Consider the following 23563-nt stretch of genomic DNA (forward strand, 5'->3'; position numbering starts at 1 on the left):
TTGGAAAAATTTGAAGTTATGGTAATTAATTATTTGAGTTTTTAATATTAATATTTGCAAAAAAGATGTCAGCCAATTGGGAAAAAATTACAATGCAGTACATGGTAATATTTTTAATTCCTTGGTTTCGAGGATGTTCAGAGATATGAAATATTTATTCTAAATTTGGATTTACTAAGAAGGAAAGTAATTATATATATATAGTCAAGTTTGCTTGGAAAGATTTGAAGTTATGGTAATTAATTATTTATGGATTTTTAATATTAATATTTACAAAAAAAAATGGAGCTAATTGGAAAAAAATGGCAATGCAGCACATGGTAATATTTTTAATTTCTTTGTTTCGGGGATGTTCAGAGATATGAAATATTTATTATAAATTTGGATTTAGTAAGAAGGAAAGTAATTATATATATAGTCAAGTTTGCTTGGAAAAATTTGAAGTTATGGTAATTAATTATTTATGGGTTTTTAATATTAATATTTGCAAAAAAGATGAAGCAAATTAGAAAAGAATGGTAATGCAGCACATGGTAATATTTTTAATTTCTTGATTTCGGGGATATTCACTAGTAGCCAGAGGGGTGCATTGAGATCTGCCAATCCCTAAATAATTCTGTTTACGACTATAGAACTTAATTGTGCCATATGTATGAGCAAATGCATGTGCAGGAACAACTCAGAAATCATTATTGAAATTTTAATATCATTTCTAGAATAAAAGATGTCATAGGATCACAATGGTTTCTTCCCGCTACTTCCATCTTAGTAAGGAAAAAAATATTTTTTAGTGTATATGGTATAAGAAAACTAATTAATTTTTTAATTTTAAAAAATATATTAAAATATTTTTAATATTTTTTTAAAAAATAATAATTATTTTTTATTAATTTTAAGGTTAAATATTATAAAAGAATTTAAAATGTTATGAATATAAAAATTAATTAATAAACTTTTTAAATATCTAAAATATTAATTAATAAATTTTTAAAATTATAAATATTAAATAGTAAAATATTTAATGAATAAAATTAACCTAATCATTTACTAATAAATTTTTTAAAATATTTAAAATATTTTAATATATTTTTTAAAATTAAAATTTTTTATAAAAATTAAGTAATAATTTTTTCTTAATGCTTAATATTTTGATTTAGTGATTAAAAAAATAAATTATAAAAAATTATCTTTTATATTCAAGTAATCACTAACATAACTGCTATTCCCTACTAAATAAGGTGAATAATCAGTTAATAGTTTAATAAAACAGTTAATATTACAGAAAAAAGACTCTTATCATCAAATCTTATCCATATGCTTATATGATTTTTCCTAACCTCATCCTAAAATGAGTTAGATGAATAATCATCCGTCCTTAATAAGTGAAGCTACATTCAAAGTATCTAATTTGCATCCCAAAATTTTATTAAAAAATGAGAATTATCAGTATGGACTCACATTTAAAAATTAGAAAATGCGGAGCAAACAAAAGGAATTACATTCCCAATTGAGTCATGGTTCGGTTTTTATTTTGAATTTAAATAGTAATCTGTTAGGTTTTGAAGCAAAATTAAAATAAAATCAACATCAATTTAATTAAGTTGTTTTATTTTTCATTAAATCAAATTAAAATTTGTTGTATGTCACTTTTTTTTGCATGAAATCGTTGAATTGAAATCAATATTTAAGAATTTTAGAATATGGGCGTAAATCTCTAATTTCATCTTTCACGTTGACCTTAAATTGACTACCATGCATTACATTATTTATTTAAATTGAGTAGTAGCTTTTTATGATACAATATTTAAATTTATCTCGTACTTTTTTTAATGTTGTTTGTTATAAAATTGACAAAATAAAATAAGATAGAGTTTAATTTTTAAAATTTAATAAATGCTCACCCGAAAGCATTCTACATATTAGTATATTGACTAATATTATTATTAATAAAATATTGTTTACTATAAAATTGACGAAAATGTTTTTTATAAACCAATAAATCAATAAATTGAGTTATTTTTAAGTACATTTGATGGGAAGTATATATTTGGATCCAATTTATTATAGATTAATAAATTTTTAAAATTATAAATAATAAATTATATTATAAAATAATAAATAAAATTCACTTTAATATCTTTTTTTTTTTTTTTTTGAAATAGGAATTGGGGGAGTAGAACCTTAGACCTGTCAAGTCTACTAGGATGCATTTTCCACCAGGCTAAGCCTCGGAGTGCCTTTAATATCTATTAACTTCATAATAAATCTAATTCACTTAAAAATTTCTCCTTTTAATTTTTCCATTTTAATTCAACTTGTGCACCACTAATCTATCCAAACGGGATTTTGATGAGTCAACTTTTAAAACTAAAATGGTTTTTAATAAATACATTTAAAACTGAATTTATGAGAGAAACATTTACAAACATCAATAAAATGTGTAATATAACTATTTTAAATTTAATTTAATTATTTATTTTTAAAGTATAAACAATGATGTGATTTAACAAATGATATAAAATGAATTTTATTGTTCATCTCTCTAAAATAATAATGAAAGAACATTCACAAAAAACCACCCTATGCTAAATCGGTTAATATTTTTAATAATTGAACTCGTTCAAATACGATGAAAATTTATATTAAATTATTTAAATTCATTCTAAAATCAATTATTATGACTCAAATTAATACCATATTTACATAATTTTAATTAATAATTTATAAATAAAATTTTTTAATTAAAAATTTTAATTTTAAAACTTAATTTGGAAAAAAAATGGCAATGCAGCACATAGTAATATTTTTAATTTCTTTGTTTTGGGGATGTTCAGAGATATGAAATATTTATTCTAAATTTGGATTTAGTAAGAAGGAAAGTAATTATATATATATAGTCAAGTTTGCTTGGAAAAATTTGAAGTTATGGTAATTAATTATTTATGAGTTTTTAATATTAATATTTGCAAAAACGATGGAGCCAATCGGGAAAAATTGGCAATGCAGCACATGGTAATATTTTTAATTTCTTGGTTTCGAGATGTTCAGAGATGAAATATTTATTCTAAATTAAGATTTAATATGAAGGAAAGTAATTATATATATAGTCAAGTTTGCTTGGAAAGATTTGAAGTTATGGTAATTAATTATTTATGGGTTTTTAATATTAATATTTGCAAAAACGATGGAGCCAATTGGGAAAAAATAGCAATGCAGCACATGGTAATATTTTTAATTCCTTGGTTTCGGGGATGTTCAGAGATAAAATATTTATTCTAAATTAGGATTTAGTAAGAAAGAAAGTAATTATATATATAGTCAAGTTTACTTGAAAAGATTTGAAGTTATGGTAATTAATTATTTATGGTTTTTAATATTAATATTTGCAAAAACGATGGAGCCAATCGGGAAAAAATGGCAATGCAGCACATGGTAATATTTTTAATTTCTTGGTTTCGGGATGTTCAGAGATAAAATATTTATTCTAAATTAAGATTTAATATGAAGGAAAGTAATTATATATATAGTCAAGTTTGCTTGGAAAGATTTGAAGTTATGGTAATTAATTATTTATGGGTTTTTAATATTAATATTTGCAAAAAAAGATGGAGCCAATCCGGAAAAAATGGCAATGCAGCACATGGTAATATTTTTAATTTCTTGGTTTCGGGATGTTCAGAGATGAAATATTTATTCTAAATTAAGATTTAATATGAAGGAAAGTAATTATATATATAGTCAAGTTTGCTTGGAAATATTTGAAGTTATGGTAATTAATTATTTATGGGTTTTTAATATTAATATTTGCAAAAACGATGGAGCCAATCGGGAAAAAATGGCAATGCAGCACATGGTAATATTTTTAATTTCTTGGTTTCGAGATGTTTAGAGATGAAATATTTATTCTAAATTAAGATTTAATATGAAGGAAAGTAATTATATATATAGTCAAGTTTGTTTGGAAAGATTTGAAGTTGTGGTAATTAATTATTTATGGGTTTTTAATATTAATATTTGCAAAAACGATGGAGCCAATTAGGAAAACATAGCAATGTAGCACATGGTAATATTTTTAATTCCTTGGTTTCGGGGATGTTCAGAGATGAAATATTTATTCTAAATTAGGATTTAGTAAGAAAGAAAGTAATTATATATATAATCAAGTTTACTTGGAAAGATTTGAAGTTATGGTAATTAATTATTTATGGGTTTTTAATATTAATATTTGCAAAAAAAGATGGAGCCAATCGGAAAAAAATGGCAATGCAGCACATGATAATATTTTTAATTTCTTTGTTTCGGGATGTTCAGAGATGAAATATTTATTCTAAATTAAGATTTAATATGAAGGAAAGTAATTATATATATAGTCAAGTTTGCTTGGAAAGATTTGAAGTTATGGTAATTAATTATTTATGGGTCTTTAATATTAATATTTGCAAAAACGATGGAGCCAATTGAGAAAAAATAGCAATGCAGCACATGGTAATATTTTTAATTCCTTGGTTTTGGGGATGTTCAGAGATGAAATATTTATTCTAAATTAGGATTTAGTAAGAAAGAAAGTAATTATATATATAGTCAAGTTTACTTGGAAAGATTTGAAGTTATGGTAATTAAGTATTTATGGTTTTTAATATTAATATTTGCAAAAAAAGATGGAGCCAATCGGGAAAAAATAGCAATGCAGCACATGGTAATATTTTTAATTTCTTGATTTCGGGATGTTCAGAGATGAAATATTTATTCTAAATTAAGATTTAATATGAAGAAAAGTAATTATATATATAGTCAAGTTTGCTTGGAAAGATTTGAAGTTATGATAATTAATTATTTATGGGTTTTTAATATTAATATTGGCAAAAACGATGGAGCCAATTGGGAAAAAATAGCAATGCAGCACATGGTAATATTTTTAATTCCTTGGTTTCGGGGATGTTCAGAGATAAAATATTTATTCTAAATTAGGATTTAGTAAGAAAGAAAGTAATTATATATATAGTCAAGTTTACTTGGAAAGATTTGAAGTTATGGTAATTAATTATTTATGGTTTTTAATATTAATATTTGCAAAAACGATAGAGCCAATCGGGAAAAAATGGCAATGCAGCACATGGTAATATTTTTAATTTCTTGGTTTCGGGATGTTCAGAGGTAAATATTTATTCTAAATTAAGATTTAATATGAAGGAAAGTAATTATATATATAGTCAAGTTTGCTTGGAAAGATTTGAAGTTATGGTAATTAATTATTTATGGGTTTTTAATATTAATATTTGCAAAAAAAGATGGAGCCAATCCGGAAAAAATGGCAATGCAGCACATGGTAATATTTTTAATTTCTTGGTTTCGGGATGTTCAGAGATGAAATATTTATTCTAAATTAAGATTTAATATGAAGGAAAGTAATTATATATATAGTCAAGTTTGCTTGGAAATATTTGAAGTTATGGTAATTAATTATTTATGGGTTTTTAATATTAATATTTGCAAAAACGATGGAGCCAATCGGGAAAAAATGGCAATGCAGCACATGGTAATATTTTTAATTTCTTGGTTTCGAGATGTTCAGAGATGAAATATTTATTCTAAATTAAGATTTAATATGAAGGAAAGTAATTATATATATAGTCAAGTTTGTTTGGAAAGATTTGAAGTTGTGGTAATTAATTATTTATGGGTTTTTAATATTAATATTTGCAAAAACGATGGAGCCAATTAGGAAAACATAGCAATGTAGCACATGGTAATATTTTTAATTCCTTGGTTTCGGGGATGTTCAGAGATGAAATATTTATTCTAAATTAGGATTTAGTAAGAAAGAAAGTAATTATATATATAGTCAAGTTTACTTGGAAAGATTTGAAGTTATGGTAATTAATTATTTATGGGTTTTTAATATTAATATTTGCAAAAAAAGATGGAGCCAATCGGAAAAAAATGGCAATGCAGCACATGATAATATTTTTAATTTCTTTGTTTCGGGATGTTTAGAGATGAAATATTTATTCTAAATTAAGATTTAATATGAAGGAAAGTAATTATATATATAGTCAAGTTTGCTTGGAAAGATTTGAAGTTATGGTAATTAATTATTTATGGGTTTTTAATATTAATATTTGCAAAAACGATGGAGCCAATTGAGAAAAAATAGCAATGCAGCACATGGTAATATTTTTAATTCCTTGGTTTTGGGGATGTTCAGAGATGAAATATTTATTCTAAATTAGGATTTAGTAAGAAAGAAAGTAATTATATATATAGTCAAGTTTACTTGGAAAGATTTGAAGTTATGGTAATTAAGTATTTATGGTTTTTAATATTAATATTTGCAAAAAAAGATGGAGCCAATCGGGAAAAAATAGCAATGCAGCACATGGTAATATTTTTAATTTCTTGATTTCGGGATGTTCAGAGATGAAATATTTATTCTAAATTAAGATTTAATATGAAGGAAAGTAATTATATATATAGTCAAGTTTGCTTGGAAAGATTTGAAGTTATGGTAATTAATTATTTATGGGTTTTTAATATTAATATTTGCAAAAACGATGGAGCCAATTGAGAAAAAATAGCAATGCAGCACATGGTAATATTTTTAATTCCTTGGTTTTGGGGATGTTCAGAGATGAAATATTTATTCTAAATTAGGATTTAGTAAGAAAGAAAGTAATTATATATATAGTCAAGTTTACTTGGAAAGATTTGAAGTTATGGTAATTAAGTATTTATGGTTTTTAATATTAATATTTGCAAAAAAAGATGGAGCCAATCGGGAAAAAATAGCAATGCAGCACATGGTAATATTTTTAATTTCTTGATTTCGGGATGTTCAGAGATGAAATATTTATTCTAAATTAAGATTTAATATGAAGGAAAGTAATTATATATATAGTCAAGTTTGCTTGGAAAGATTTGAAGTTATGGTAATTAATTATTTATGGGTTTTTAATATTAATATTTGCAAAAAAAGATGGAGCCAATCCGGAAAAAATGGCAATGCAGCACATGGTAATATTTTTAATTTCTTGGTTTCGGGATGTTCAGAGATGAAATATTTATTCTAAATTAAGATTTAATATGAAGGAAAGTAATTATATATATAGTCAAGTTTGCTTGGAAATATTTGAAGTTATGGTAATTAATTATTTATGGGTTTTTAATATTAATATTTGCAAAAACGATGGAGCCAATCGGGAAAAAATGGCAATGCAGCACATGGTAATATTTTTAATTTCTTGGTTTCGAGATGTTCAGAGATGAAATATTTATTCTAAATTAAGATTTAATATGAAGGAAAGTAATTATATATATAGTCAAGTTTGTTTGGAAAGATTTGAAGTTGTGGTAATTAATTATTTATGGGTTTTTAATATTAATATTTGCAAAAACGATGGAGCCAATTAGGAAAACATAGCAATGTAGCACATGGTAATATTTTTAATTCCTTGGTTTCGGGGATGTTCAGAGATGAAATATTTATTCTAAATTAGGATTTAGTAAGAAAGAAAGTAATTATATATATAGTCAAGTTTACTTGGAAAGATTTGAAGTTATGGTAATTAATTATTTATGGGTTTTTAATATTAATATTTGCAAAAAAAGATGGAGCCAATCGGAAAAAAATGGCAATGCAGCACATGATAATATTTTTAATTTCTTTGTTTCGGGATGTTTAGAGATGAAATATTTATTCTAAATTAAGATTTAATATGAAGGAAAGTAATTATATATATAGTCAAGTTTGCTTGGAAAGATTTGAAGTTATGGTAATTAATTATTTATGGGTTTTTAATATTAATATTTGCAAAAACGATGGAGCCAATTGAGAAAAAATAGCAATGCAGCACATGGTAATATTTTTAATTCCTTGGTTTTGGGGATGTTCAGAGATGAAATATTTATTCTAAATTAGGATTTAGTAAGAAAGAAAGTAATTATATATATAGTCAAGTTTTCTTGGAAAGATTTGAAGTTATGGTAATTAAGTATTTATGGTTTTTAATATTAATATTTGCAAAAAAAGATGGAGCCAATCGGGAAAAAATAGCAATGCAGCACATGGTAATATTTTTAATTTCTTGATTTCGGGATGTTCAGAGATGAAATATTTATTCTAAATTAAGATTTAATATGAAGGAAAGTAATTATATATATAGTCAAGTTTGCTTGGAAAGATTTGAAGTTATGGTAATTAATTATTTATGGGTTTTTAATATTAATATTTGCAAAAACGATGGAGCCAATTGAGAAAAAATAGCAATGCAGCACATGGTAATATTTTTAATTCCTTGGTTTTGGGGATGTTCAGAGATGAAATATTTATTCTAAATTAGGATTTAGTAAGAAAGAAAGTAATTATATATATAGTCAAGTTTACTTGGAAAGATTTGAAGTTATGGTAATTAAGTATTTATGGTTTTTAATATTAATATTTGCAAAAAAAGATGGAGCCAATCGGGAAAAAATAGCAATGCAGCACATGGTAATATTTTTAATTTCTTGATTTCGGGATGTTCAGAGATGAAATATTTATTCTAAATTAAGATTTAATATGAAGGAAAGTAATTATATATATAGTCAAGTTTGCTTGGAAAGATTTGAAGTTATGGTAATTAATTATTTATGGGTTTTTAATATTAATATTTGCAAAAACGATGGAGCCAATTGAAAAAAAATAGCAATGCAGCACATGGTAATATTTTTAAATCCTTGGTTTTGGGGATGTTCAGAGATGAAATATTTATTCTAAATTAGGATTTAGTAAGAAAGAAAGTAATTATATATATAGTCAAGTTTACTTGGAAAGATTTGAAGTTATGGTAATTAAGTATTTATGGTTTTTAATATTAATATTTGCAAAAAAATGATGGAGCCAATCGGGAAAAAAAACATGGCAATGCATGCTAATATTTTTAATTGCTTAATTTCGGGGAATGTCTTTCCTCTTCATCAATCATCACAACGTACAGGCCATTTCCCCATTTCTGACTTCTCCATCTCCATTAATGGAGAGGCCGCTCATCGTAGTATCAGACTCAGAGGTTCGTCTAGACTTTATGCTCAATTTCAAATGCCGAGCCAACGTCCGCCTCAGGTCTCTCTCCGCCACTACCCCAATAGCATTCAAGGTCCAAACTTCAGCGCGCACAAGTTCCTGGTTAATCCACCAACTGGGCTTATCCCTCCTTCATCCTCTACCATCTTTCAAATCATACTCAGACCACAAACCCATCTCCCATCCTCTTTCCCTCGTTCTCCCTCCGACCGTTTCCTCCCAATTCATCCGATTTGACTAACCCCGATTCTCTCAACTCATGGTTCTCTTCCCTTCCTCTCTGGTCAACTCAAGATTTTAAGCTCAAGGTTGCCTTCGTCGGTCCGTTTCTTCTCCGGCACGCTGTCAGCAGTGGGGATGTTAACTCTGTGAAGAATATAATAAAGAGGCAGAGGTCGATACTTTCTGAGTTGTCACCGAGAGAGGCTGAGTCGCTCCTTCGAGTTGCTACTGAGTTGGCTGACCCTGAGGGTATGGTGAACTTACTGCTTGAAGCTGGGTTGAAGATTGACGCACGGGCGAAAGCGGATGATGTGGGCTTTCATCAAATGGACGCAAAGTGGCAATCCAAAGGCTGGTGCGAGCTGCACGTGGCAATAGCATTTGATCGGACGGACGAAGTTTTGGATTCATTGGATAGTTTTGGGCCATTGGATTTGAGAGATAAAGAAGGAAGGACACCGTTGCATTTGGCGGCAGGTAGAGGGAATATCAAGTGCGCTAGGGTATTGGTGGAATCCGGTGCAGATAAGGATGCTAAGAGCAAAGATGGCAGGACTGCACTGTATAGAGCAGCGGCAAATGGTGACCATAAGATGGTAGAGATGCTAATTGAGATGGGTTCTGACCCCACAATCGCAGATAATCATGGCCGTTCAGCTTTTGATGTTGCTCGGGACAAGGGACATCTAAATATAGTCACAAACTAGAGAATCCAGCTTCAAATAATTCAGACTACATTATTAAGAACCTTTCTTTATTGACGACGACGCCGGAGGAGATTCTGGAGACTCTGGAACGTGGAGAAGTAGTGCTAATGGCGGCCAGGCGAGGGAACTTGGAACACCTTGAATCATTACTAAAGAAAGGTGCAAACGAAAACTATAAAGATCAATATGGCTTCACAGCCTTGCGTGCAGCAGCTATCAAAGGGCACAAAGATATAGTATCAATGCTAGTTAAGTTAATAGATTGTTAACTGTTAAATTAAAAATTTTTAATTGAAATTTATATATTTCTCTATATTCATATGCACATAAATCATCAATAAGGAACAGAGGTGGCAGATCCATCAGGTTAGCTACTCCAATAAGACATAATATCCCTGCATTCCTGCAAAATATGCAGTATGTTGTCCAAGGCTCCTTTGCTTTTCACTTTAATGTTTGTTTTGCAAGGGTAGATACATCCAACAATTGAAATTTTAAACAATGGTGGACATGTTAGTATATTCTTAGCCTATCCAATTGTCTCCTAACTTACATGATAATCAAAAGATTCATTGCCCAGGTTAGAAAAGTGAACCATGTTGAAGAGCAAGCACGAACCTTTCATTTTATTCCTCTTCTAGAGGCAATATCAGAAGCATTTTGAAGCCATGACTGGTATATTTGGCCTGGAATCATGGTTTCTTCCTGATTCATTGTGCGAGTTGCATGTCTTCTTTTTTGCCATTTATTAAGCCCTTGACCCCATAGATCCTGTTTCAACCCCTCTTTCAAGATCAGATAAACTTTTATCGTCTTTTGTTAAGCTAACATGATCATACATAAGAGCTTCTTTAATTAAATTACTTTACCTGTCTGCTTGCCTTGCATTCATCAGATGGTTGATTGACTTATTTTTCTAGATAGCCTTCAATTTCAACAGCTGCATAAGGCAATATTAATGTTAATATATGTACACAGCTAGACGTTTTCTTAGTGAAAGTTCACAAGTGTTCGCTCTATCAGTCAAGGCTTTAGAGTAAATGCTAGAATGACCACATAATGTTTCGGTTCATTAAAATGAAGAAGGAAAATGATCAAATTGTTCTGTAGTTATTAATATACACTACTGTATGTCATCATCAAATAGAAAACCCATATATGATTCAGTAGTAAAGGAATTCACTACAAACATTTAAGAATCTCATTTTTGGAAAAAACAAATACATTAACAGAAGTTTCACATCCAGGAAAGACAAATAAATAGATAAAAACATATAATGGATTTTTTTTTTTTTTGAGATTGCAATATATAATGGAAATTGGTGAAAGAAAAAAAGGCTGCATTAGATAATTGCATAATCCTGTTGGAAAGCTAATTGCATAACCCTGTTGGAAAGCTAATTGCATAACCCTGTTGGAAAAAGGAAAAAAATGTAAAAGATTGTTTAGAATATCATGAAGATAAAAGAGATAGAAACAAAAAAAAAACATCTTGAAATGCGCACATATCATGTTACTGACATGGAGTTTCATTCTGTCAGAGTTAGGAGGGTATGAGAGTAGGTTGGATCTTCATATGATCTCCAGAAGTGAAGTTTGGTTGTGTCTCCTCAAAGCTATCACAGATAACACACAAATCAACACGTTCAAACAATTTGATGTTCTTGGCATTAGCTGAGAGAACAACAATGGTTAGCTTAACGGAAAAGTTGCACACGTTCAAAACAATTTCCTGCGAAGGATTTGTTTGTTTAACATAATAGCTTAGATCACATGTAGAAAGCGAAATTTATGTTTATATTAATTTACCAATTGCAAAATGGGCTGCTCTTTGGAAACTAATTATGGCGTTTGTATCAGTCCCTTGGTTATCGGGCAGAGTTGTTACAGACTCCTTCCAGCGAACAAATCACACCAATTAATAAAAAACGAATATTGCAAAAAAAAAAAATCTTGTTAACTAATAACTACATGCTCATGGGTCACAAGCATGGATCATCGGATTCGGTTGGGCAATTACTGAAAGCTCATTTAATTTATTTGAGTCGGGTCAATTTCAATGGGCAATTTCCACCGGGCCGAATCTAGATAGTAAAAAGTAGATTGTCGTTTGAGCATTACGCTCAATACGTCGAATAGAAATTGCTAAAAAAACATAATCATTATTTTTTTTAATCGTAAAATTTCCAAACAAATAAATATTTCCAAACTAATTTTCAATAGCATTTAAAATTATTTTTTGATGTGTCACTTGAAATAAATCATATATGAATTATAGTTTTACTTAAAATTATTTATTAAATTAAAAAGAATTAATTTTTCATTTTCAATTTAAAAATTGGTAAAAAAATAAATTAAGTTAAATTTTTACAAATTTCTTGATTTGAAACAGGAAGTGAAAGGAAAAAGTTAAACTTATTTCAAACAAAATAAACAAGTCAATAAACATAAGTTCAACATTTTATGAAAATTCAACTGTTGTAAATTTATAAAATAATAAATAAGTAGGGGTGTAAACGAATCGAGTCGAGCCAAATTTTGAAGAGTTCAAGCTTGTTAGAATTCAAAACGCCATAAAGCAATGAAACCATGCAAGTTTGTTCACATTTACCAGTAGGAATTGAAGAGAAGAGAAATGAAGTAAAATATCCTCCTCCTCACAATATCCAAAAAGGTTGATAAAATTCTTGTGATTCACTTTTGATAATGTCTCAATCTGAAAGAAAATATCTGAAGGAATTAGAAAACGAGGTTGCATCATAAGTCCTTATAGTTCAATGTGATTAGCTCATAAAGTACCTTCTTCCTAAATTGAACTTCCAAATGCTTAGGCCAATCCTTGGAAGATGTTACTGCAACTGAGGCCACAGCTATTTCAATGCCACTGGACAATGTTCCCTTGTACTGTGTACCAATTGGTGAAGAACCAATTACACTACTGAAATCTTCACAGCCTTCTTCAAGCTCAGATCTTTTTTAAGCTTCGGTACACCTGAAATGCAAATCTTGAGTCATGCAAGTAGATAGCCAAAAAGGGTTGAACACGGACACACCATATGGAAGAAAGATGTGGAGCAGCTTACACTCTAGATGCACATGTAAAATGGTTTGAAGTTTGAAACCTCACACCCTCGTACAAAATATAACTTTTCCACTTGGGAAGAAGAATTACCAGTTACAAATGCTTTCTGAAGTTGCCCACTCAATCCTGTGGCCCAAGGTTTTGTAAATGGTTATAGAATATTAGTCTCGATGTATATTACTTCTATAATTATAAGTATTTATAGAATACAAAGGATAAGACTCTAAGCTATTCAGTTACAGAAGAGACTTATCTACAATAACTAATCACAGCTGTATTGTTATCTAATATCCCCCCTCAATCAATGTGTGGCATAACACATAGATTGTCTCTTAGTAAACGAAAACGTGTCCCAGAAAGTCCTTTAGTAAACACATCAGCTGTTTGATCAGTACTTGCAATATGATGAACTTGTAGGTGTCCAGAGATGACTTTTTCGCGTACAAAATGAATGTCCAATTCAATATGCTTAGTTCGTGCATGTTGAATGGGATTAGCTGACATATATGTAGTACTAATGTTGTCACAAAACACCACAGGTGGCTCTTCAAGCTGTATTCCAAGCTCACGCAATAAACTAGTAATCCAAGTCAGTTCAGCCACCGTACTAGCTACTGCTCTATATTCGGCTTCCGCGCTTGATCGTGAAACAGTCGGCTGTTTCTTGGCAGACCAAGAAATCAGATTTTTACCAAAATAGAGACAAAAACCTGTAGTGGACCGGCGAGTATCATGGCAACCTGCCCAATCGGCATCAGAATAAGCTGTTAAAGTCTGCGAACCACCCTTATAAAATTGCAAACCATAATGTACAGTCCCCTTGACATATCGTAAAATTCGCTTTACCGCAAGCATATGTTTCTCTCTTGGATTATGCATGAATTGACACACCTGGTTAACAGCAAAAGCAATGTCCGGCCGAGTAAAAGTTAAGTACTGTAAATCGCCAACAAGGCTTCTGTATAGTTGTGGATCACTGAGTAAAGCACTATCTGATGACAAAGACAAGGACTCATTAAGAGTTGGTGTTGACACAGGTTTAGCCATCTCCATTCCTGCTCTCTTTAATAAATCCGTTGCATATTTATATTGATGCAAAAACAACCCATCCAAATTTTGCTTTACGGATATACCAAGAAAATAGTGCAAACTTCCTAAATCAGACATAGCAAATTCCGATTTAAGAACCTGTAATAGCCGACTCATCAAAGTTTGGGACGATGCTGTCAATACTATATCATCCACATAAAGTAATAACACAGCCATGTGGTGTCCCTCACGCAGCACAAACATCGAGGAATCCGCACGACTTCCTTTGAAACCAATCATTTTCAAAAAATTCGTAAAACGCTCAAACCACGCCCGCGGCGCCTGCTTCAATCCATAAAGAGCCTTTTGAAGCTGACATACATATTCTGGAAAATCAGGATGTATAAATCCCCGTGGCTGTTTCATATAGACATTTTCTTTCAAAACCCCATGCAAAAAAGCATTCTTGACGTCTAGTTGATGCACCGGCCATTGTCTCGAAACAGCAAGAGAAAGTACAGTCCGAATTGTTGTTGGTTTGACAACCGGACTGTAAGTTTCATCATAATCCAATCCAGGCTTCTGAGCATATCCTTGTGCAACCAAACGGGCTTTGTACCGTTCGAGAGTTCCATCGGATCGAAGTTTCACTTTATACACCCACTTCGAACCTATAATATTAACATGGGATGGCTTAGGGACCAACTTCCATGTCTGATTGCGCAATAATGCGTCATATTCAGTAGACATCGCCTTCCTCCATTCATGATGGCTTTGAGCTTCTGTATAGGTTTGAGGTTCGGGCAAAATCTGATTCTGATCACCATGAGCAGTCAAGGAGAAAATTTTCTTTGGTTTTCGAATCCCATCTTTGAGACGAGTTTGCATGGGATGCAAAGTCTGAGTTGAGGTACCTGTAATTGCCAAATCTGCAGGAAAAAGAGTCAAGGCATTATTTGTTTCATTAGGAACAATAGGTGGAGAATCCGCAACAGCAGGACTGGTGGTATCGAAATGAGCCGCAGATGACTGATTTCCAGTATCCGTTGGTTCTGAATGAACAGGAGAACGGCAGTCCTGTACGGTAACAGCTTGCTGATTCTGAGCTCTATTATTACTCGAACAACTTTGTAACAATGGTACTTGCCGTGGAAATGAAGGAAGATGGAAGCCACGTTGCACAGAAGCTGCTGGTTGTGCAGAAACATGTTGCTGGAACTGTAAAAAGGGAAATTGATGTTCGTCAAACAGCACATGTCTAGAAATAATCACTTTGCCAGTTTTCGGATTATAACAACGAAATCCCTTGTAAGTATCAGGATACCCAAGGAAAATACAATGAATTGAGCGATTTTCCAACTTATGAGACACTGTTGCTGTTATGTTAGGAAAACAAGAACAGCCAAAAACTCGTAAATGAGTATAAGAAGGCGGTTTACCCAGTAATTGTTCATAAGGAGATTGAAATTGTAATGTCTCACTAGGCAAAATATTATGTAAATGTACCGCCATATGCACAGCCTCCACCCAAAAGTGCAAAGATAAATTGGATTGAGTAAGCAAAGTTCTGACCATATTTATTAATGTGCGATGTAATCGTTCAGCCGCGCCATTTTGCTGTGGCGTATATGGACAAGAAAATTGCACACGGATACCATTATTAGAAGCAAACTGTTGAAAATGATTGCTAATGTATTCGCCACCTCCATCACACTGCAAACACTTAATCAAAACACCAAATTGGGTTTTCACAAAAGCCACAAATGAAACAAAATAATTATAAACCTCACTCTTTCGTTTTAAAGGATATAACCACACATATCGAGAGTAATCATCCATAAACACCACATAATATCGATAGCCACTAAAAGATGAAACAGGAGAAGACCAAACGTCAGAATGAATTAATGCAAAAGGAGCCGAAGCTCTTACATGAGAATGAGAAAACGACAACTTAGTATGCTTGCCCAATCGACAAGCAGTACAAGACACTTTATTAAAACTAGATGTTCGAAATAACTTTGACAAAATGGAAGAATTAGGGTGTCCTAAACGACGATGCCACAACTCGAATGAATTTGCCGAAGCAATCAGACTCGTAGAACCACCAGACAAAGAAGACGAAAATGAAGAAGGAGAGAACTCATAAAGGTCCCCTGGACTACTGCAACTGAGAAGTGGAGTCCGCGTCTTGAGATCCTTCACACAAAAACCATTGGGATCAAACTCAACTGAACAGGAATTATCACGAGCAAATTTCTTAACAGAAATTAAATTATGAGTTAAAGAAGGGACGACAAGAACATCTTTTAAAAGTAAATCACGACTAGGTAATGGAAAAGAATTTGAACCAATATGAGTGACAGGAAGAGAATGTCCATTACCAAACACAACAGTATTAGAAACGGGAGTTGGAAGACACGAAGACAGTATACCTGGATTAGGTGTCATGTGGGAAGTAGCACCTGTATCTGGTAGCCACGCAGAATGCACAGGTTCAGGAAATTGAACCGCAGCAAAGGAACGATCACCCGAGAATTGTCCAGAACGAGTAAAATGTGGGCAATCTCTTGCTATATGGGTATATTCTAAACAAATCTGACACTGTGTGGGTTGAGAAAAACCAGCAGATTGAGGTGGAAAACCAGCATATTGTGAAGAAAAACCAGTGGGTCGAGGACCAAGCACACCATTGTATGAACCTGAAAAATTGGATCCAGGATGATACATAGAAGATGATTGATTGTAATAATATCCACGGCCTCCTCGTCCAGAACGACCACCACGACCCCCTCTGCCATAGGAATCACCACCATTGTTATTATAGTAACCAGAATTACGGCCACCACGACCTCGACCTCCACGGCCTCGTTGATTGGAAGAAGAATTGCGTTCAGTAGAAACTAACGCTGTCTGCGAATTTGCCGGATTTGGAACTGGCTGAGATTGTTTCTTTGCGCGACTTTGCAATCGCAACTCCTGAAGATATAAAGAAGTACGTGTCTCCGCAAAAGAAGGAAGAGGTTTCTTTCCCGTCAAATTGATGACAACATTTTCATATTCAACAGGCAAACCATCCAGAATCTGCATAACTAAGTCATCCTCAGTAATAGCATGACCAATAGAACAGAGTGAATCATAAACAGTTTTTAATTTCTGAAGATATTCATCAATGGTAGAATTATCCTTAACAGTGCTGTAAAAGTCTGCTTTAAGTTGAAGAAGTTTTGCATGAGCTTGATCATGAAACAGAGTTTCGATAGCTTCCCAGGCTTGCTGAGCAGTAAGAACAACATTTGGTTTGATGAGACTACGCAATATAGCAGGACTAAGAGTAGCCTGAATCCAAGATAAAACGAGACGGTCAATTTGTTTCCATAATAAGAAATCTGGATTTGGTTTAGATTCACCATTAGAATTTGGTAATACACATGGTGGTGCAGGAACTGAACCATCAACGTGATCATACACATCATAACCCTGTAAAACAGGAATAATGAGAGAACGCCAGAGAAGGTAGTTGGTGAAATTGAGAGCTTCATTGACATAATTTTTAATATTAGAAACTCCAAAAGATGGATGGAGAGAAGAATTGGAAACAGCAGGTTGGGTGGAAGACTCGGCAGGATGAGAAGGGGATGTTGTGTTGGAAGACATGACGAAGACAACGAGAACAGGGAAAAAAAAAAAAAAAACAGAAGAAAGGAAAGAGTTGATACCTAATAGGGCTCTGATACCATGTAAATGGTTATAGAATATTAGTCTCGATGTATATTACTTCTATAATTATAAGTATTTATAGAATACAAAGGATAAGACTCTAAGCTATTCAGTTACAGAAGAGACTTATCTACAATAACTAATCACAGCTGTATTGTTATCTAATAGGTTTGACAGTAGCCTTGTTAATTTTATACACATAGAAGATGACAATGGACATGGCAAGTAGTGCACCCCCTATGGCACCAGCAATTATAGAAACATGTTTTTTTGATGAGGAAGGTTTTCTAGGATTATTAGAGGATGGAGGAGTTGGAACTAGAAGAGGATTTGAAGCAGAACCATTAGGTGAAGCAGAAGGGGGATTTGGTTCCAGTGGAGTTGGAAGAGAAACAACTGCAGGGGGAGAAGAGGGTGCCGGATTTGGTTCCGGTGGAGGAGATTGAATGGAGTTATTTACAGGGGGAGAAGGCAAAAGCGAAAATGGTGGGGCTACAGATCTAGGTGGAGCCTTTCCAGATTCAGAAGGTGCTTCTGGAACAGAGAAACGACTTCTTAAATATGGTGATTCATTCACTCGAGGGGCATTGGCCACTTGCAGCTGTCGCTTGTTAATTGCATTTTCAGTTTGCACAGCATTCCTGTAAAAAATATGGGGGACAAAGGCATAATGTAAATATGTAACAGCATGGAACAACAAAGAAATTACACAAATACAGAGAAGGGGAAGGGAAGGGAGGGGGGGAATGCAAGACAATTTCATTTCATGAAAACAATGAATTGTTTGTCACAGAGGGGCCATTCCTTTTCTCAACGTCCCCCATAAAGGAGAAATTAAATCAGATGGTTCACCAAAAGGTGCCCAAGAACCTAAAACAATGTTAGTGCCACTAAAATTGTCTCAGATTTACAGTAGACTACCAGAAAAATGTCTTATCTTGACCCATACGAGAATATTCAACTGACATACCGTAAGGCAGATCTTTCATTGTAAGATGGTCCTTTAGCTGCACTAGCTAGTTGGTTTTCATCTACTTGAAATTCAGAATGTGTTTCTAGTCGATGAATTTCAGGTGATAAATTGCTGAGAAGCCTGTTGTTGTCCAGGAAACTAAAACATATGCACAAAAAAAATGGAGTTCATATACTAATGGAAGCAAAAGATAATCTCAATGGAGGAAAAAAATTGTTCAACATTATCAACTTACAGGATTGTCAAAGAGAGACTACTGTCAAGGACAGGAGGGAGTGGCCCACTGAAGTTATTATTTCCAAAATCTAGCCCCTCCAACTCCTTCAACTCTCCAATCCCTTCAGGAATGATGCCAGTAAAAGAATTGTTGTGCAAAATGCTGCAGCAGAACATTAAGCCATATGACCAAAGGCAAAAAAATTCTGAATCAAAGGACAGAAGGTAAATTTATGTTGCCTAGTTGATACTTACATAGACTTTATGCGAACAAGGTTTCTGAGGTCAGGTGCTAGTGTTCCTCCAAGATAAAGATCTTTCAAGTTCCTGAATATTACATATTTTTCTTTAGAATAAAATAGAGAGCTTATCAGCAAGTAGTATCACGTTTAAAATAACCATTAACTACAAAGAGAGTAACACTGATTTTCTTTTCAAGTTTTACTCAATCTGAGCTGATTCCATTAAGTTCTAATCAAAATAAACCGAACTTGGAAACCAAAGCACGATTTAAGGATTCTGATTCAAGTTGCAAAGTTTACATATCACCAGGGAACCCAAAAGGTTCCCAGGCACAGCAGCACCTGATGTGATATAGTTTTGAAAAATGTTCTCACAATGCTGCAGACTGCAGCCAAAAGGGCAATCAACAAAACATGTAATCCATAGATCAAGCAGCATAAATTATAGTAATAGAGTTACTTTGATCTGATAGAGTCATCCAAAAAAGTAAACTGGAAACCAACGGATGACTTCTCAAAACTGCAAAGTAATAGCTAGAACACACTTTAAACTTGCCATCCAAAACCAAAAGGTTATGTATTTTTCATCGCTGACTCGCATAATCAGCTTCAGAAATTACAAATTTTATCAAAAAAATGCATCTCGAGCCTCAAAACTTTTCCCTTAAATTTTCCAGTATCAGAACAGAAAAGAAAACGAAAACAAAAGGCCAAAATTTTTCAGCAGAGAGAAAAGATACATACAATTCGACAACTTTGCCATCAGAGCACTCAACTCCAAACCAATAACACGGATTAACAACTCCATCCTCATCCTTCCAATTCTTCAACGCGTCGTACGGATCACTCACTATTCTTTCTCTAAACTTCAATAACGCTAAACCTGCAAACAGACCACCAAATTTCACCAACCATTCTTCTCCACTTTCCCAAGAAACAAACAGAAAACCATATGTAGCTATATACCTTCGTCGTTGAGCGACCAGCAGAAAATAAAGTTCTGGTAGAGCAAAAAAGAGAAGAAGAACTCTAAATCTGATGAATTTCCAGGAGCAAAAAGAGAAGAAAATAAACATCATAATCTTTAGGAATATTTAAAATATTTTTCAAATTAAAAATATTATAAATAAAAATATTCTCTCCTAGCGTTATTATTTTTTAATTAAAATTTTAACGAACTACCACAGAATATTTTTATTAATTAACGACTTTTTTTCTCAGATTAACAATTCATATAATAATTTTCTTATATGCTTCTACATGTTTTTATAATATATATATATAATAATGTAAGTTTTCCTCTGTACTCCTTTTATAACTCGATACTCTCGCCTTTTCCTCTTTTTTAAACCTAACTTCTTATTTTTTCTTCTCCATGAGAAACTATCTGCTTCAATTAACTATCCATAAATAAGAAAATATAGTTGTCCCTATTAATTTAAGAGTCAACAAAAGTAAAGCGGCTCATCCCGTCAAGGATCGGAATAAGAAAAAACAATGATCGTTTAAGATATGTTAATGTATATATATATATATATATATATAAAGAATTTAAAATTGGACTCACAGATTTAATATGGTAAGTGCATTTAAGTAAATTTGATAGAACTCTCATATTCTAGTCTCTCAATTTCTAATCCCCATTCTAAAAAAAAAAATTAAAATTATTTACTTATTCAAATTTTTATAATAAAGCATGTTAAATTTAATTTTAAATTAATTTTTTTTATAAATTTGACTAATATGTATTTAAGTTAATAATTTTCTCAATGATATTTTCTAAAGCATATTATAGTAGCTATCCATGATTTGTTTTTTTTATGTTGAATATTCTTCAATAGGTATGGTGTATGACTGAAATACTGCATTTTCCTTTTATGTAATAGAAATTAGAAATCGCTTATGTTTGCAAAAAACAAAGAAAAAGAGAAAAAAAAGGAGAAATAGTATCACAGGGACTTGTTAGAAAAATAATAAACAAAAATCAACAAGTAAAGATTTACAAGTTTCACAAATAATTCATAAATCATCAAACACTTGCTGCTAAGTTTATAAACATCTGTGGTAAAAAAAAAGTCTATAAACATCTAATCAAACAAATCCCATCAAATAAAAGAACCCAAATAGGAAGATCCCCACTTTCCTGTATTCCATTTTTTTCTAAAATAGAAAATAAGCAAAAGAAAAAACACCAATATTATTTTATTTCTATATTTCCTATTGTGGATAGAGGGCTAAGTTGACATACCTCGCCGCTTCACGGGATAACATATGCCGCACTTAATCAAACCGTTTACATTGCACGGGATAACATAGGCCGCACTTAATCAGACCGGATGTGCAGGTCCTAAACCCATGCTTCTCAGAGTAGATCTTATGGCTGCCATTACTGTGCACAAAGAACATATCTCAGCCCTCCACAAACATCACAGACGCTATTAAATTTAATTTTAATATTGTTTCCTACAAACGGTAACCCACCAATCAGCTTACTCAACTCACCACTCTCATTCATCTCCTTGATCTCCTCGGCCCCGCCAACATACTTCCCTCCTAAGAAAACTGCAGGTAACCTAACTTTTTTGGACACAGTAGAGTGGCTGAGATCACCAAGTAGGGCTCACACACGTCCGCCGGAGCCACCTTCACCTAGGTACTTCTCCTGCTCATCTTTCAAAGATATCAATGCCATTCTCTTAGAAGAACAAAATGGATCCAAATCCCAACCCCAAACCCCCAGAAGACCCTCCATTTTCCACTGCGCCTCCCCACTCCACTGCCACCACCGCAACCACTCTAAAACATTCATAATTTAACCAGGGTGAAATTATGAATGTTTTAGAGTGGTTGCGGTGGAGTGGGGAGGCGATCCGGACACGGTGAAAAATGGAGGGTCTTATGGGGGTTTGGGGTTGGGATTTGGATCCATTTTGTTCTTCTAAGAGAATGGCATTGATATCTTTGAAAGATGAGCAGGAGAAGTACCTTGGTGAAGGTGGCTCCGCCGGCCGTCTCAGGGAGGTGTGAGCCCTACTTGGTGATCTCAGCCACTCTAGCCACATTATATATAGAGAGAGAGAATGGAAGAGACATGAGACTAGTTAGGGTTACAAAGTAGGACTGGACCGGGCCTTTGGTGCTATTAAAGAAAGGGATTCTATAACTTTAACAATAGAGTGTCTGATCAAATTCTTGATTCATCATTGGTTTAAATCTTCGGAGGTCTTTAAAAATATTAGATATTCTCAATATTTATTCTAAATTTGAATTTAGTAAGAAGGAAAGTAATTATATATAAAGTCAAGTTTGCTTGGAAAAATTTGAAGTTATGGTAATTAATTATTTATGAGTTTTTAATATTAATATTTGCAAAAAAGATGTCAGCCAATTGGGAAAAAATGACAATGCAGTATATGGTAATATTTTTAATTCCTTGGTTTCGAGGATGTTCAGAGATATGAAATATTTATTCTAAATTTGGATTTAGTAAGAAGGAAAGTAATTATATATATAGTCAAGTTTGCTTGGAAAAATTTAAAGTTATGGTAATTAATTATTTATGGGTTTTTAATATTAATATTTGCAAAAAAGATGGAGCAAATTAGGAAAAAATGGTAATGCAGCACATGTAATATTTTTAATTTCTTGATTTCGGGGATATTCACCAGTAGCCAGAGGGGTGCATTGAGATCTGCCAATCCCTAAATAATTTTTCTCAGCTAATGTGGAGAACTCCAATAAATTCTGTTTACGACTATAGAACTTAATTGTGCCATATGTATGAGCAAATGCATGTGCAGGAACAACTCAGAAATCATTATTGAAATTTTAATATCATTTCTAGAATAAAAGATGTCATAGGATCACAGTGGTTTCTTCCCGCTACTTCCATCTTAGTAAGGAAAAAAAATATTTTTTAGTGTATATGGTATAAGAAAACTAATTAATTTTTTAATTTTAAAAAATATATTAAAATATTTTTAATATTTTTTTAAAAAATAATAATTATTTTTTATTAATTTTAAGGTTAAATATTATAAAAGAATTTAAAATGTTATGAATATAAAAAATTAATTAATAAACTTTTTAAATATCTAAAATATTAATTAATAAATTTTTAAAATTATAAAAATTAAATAGTAAAATATTTAATGAATAAAATTAACCTAATCATTTACTAATAAATTTTTTAAAATATTTAAAATATTTTAATATATTTTTTAAAATTAAAATTTTTTATAAAAATTAAGTAATAATTTTTTCTTAATGCTTAATATTTTGATTTAGTGATTAAAAAAATAAATTATAAAAAAT

At 31.7% G+C, this 23563-nt stretch overlaps 1 protein-coding gene and 3 pseudogenes across 1 annotated transcript; 1 reads left to right on the plus strand and 3 right to left on the minus strand.

Moving 5' to 3' along the window:
- The first annotated feature begins 8896 nt into the window (after positions 1 to 8896).
- Positions 8897 to 10300, plus strand: LOC122725157 (annotated as a pseudogene).
- Positions 10301 to 10340: 40 nt separating this feature from the next.
- LOC122725050 overlaps positions 10341 to 23563 on the minus strand; it is a 38751-nt pseudogene continuing 25528 nt past the window's right edge.
- Positions 11531 to 13211, minus strand: LOC122725047 (annotated as a pseudogene).
- On the minus strand, positions 17976 to 22058 carry LOC122725048 (protein MALE DISCOVERER 2-like). The gene is made up of 9 exons (XM_043961468.1): positions 21907 to 22058; positions 21721 to 21822; positions 21498 to 21571; positions 20216 to 20284; positions 19994 to 20132; positions 19263 to 19334; positions 19027 to 19170; positions 18789 to 18929; positions 17976 to 18459 (listed from the first exon to the last, which is right to left on the minus strand). The coding sequence occupies exons 1-9, from the start codon at positions 22056 to 22058 to the stop codon at positions 17976 to 17978; spliced, it is 1377 nt and encodes a 458-aa protein (XP_043817403.1).

This window comes from Manihot esculenta, chromosome 11, assembly GCF_001659605.2.
Source record: "Manihot esculenta cultivar AM560-2 chromosome 11, M.esculenta_v8, whole genome shotgun sequence".
NCBI lineage: Eukaryota > Viridiplantae > Streptophyta > Magnoliopsida > Malpighiales > Euphorbiaceae > Manihot > Manihot esculenta.

Bases quoted from the DNA above. Each gene is read 5' to 3' on its own strand.
- LOC122725048 (XM_043961468.1), bottom strand. From the start codon at position 22,058: ATGAATGTTTTAGAGTGGTTGCGGTGGTGGCAGTGGAGTGGGGAGGCG. The intron at 21,572-21,720 runs GTTTGTAGGAAA...GGTCTGATTAAG, and splicing joins AAGCTGATTGGTGGGTTACC to TGCGGCCTATGTTATCCCGT. The intron at 18,930-19,026 runs GTAAGTTGATAA...CATATGTTTTAG, and splicing joins AGTCTCTCTTTGACAATCCT to TTTCCTGGACAACAACAGGC.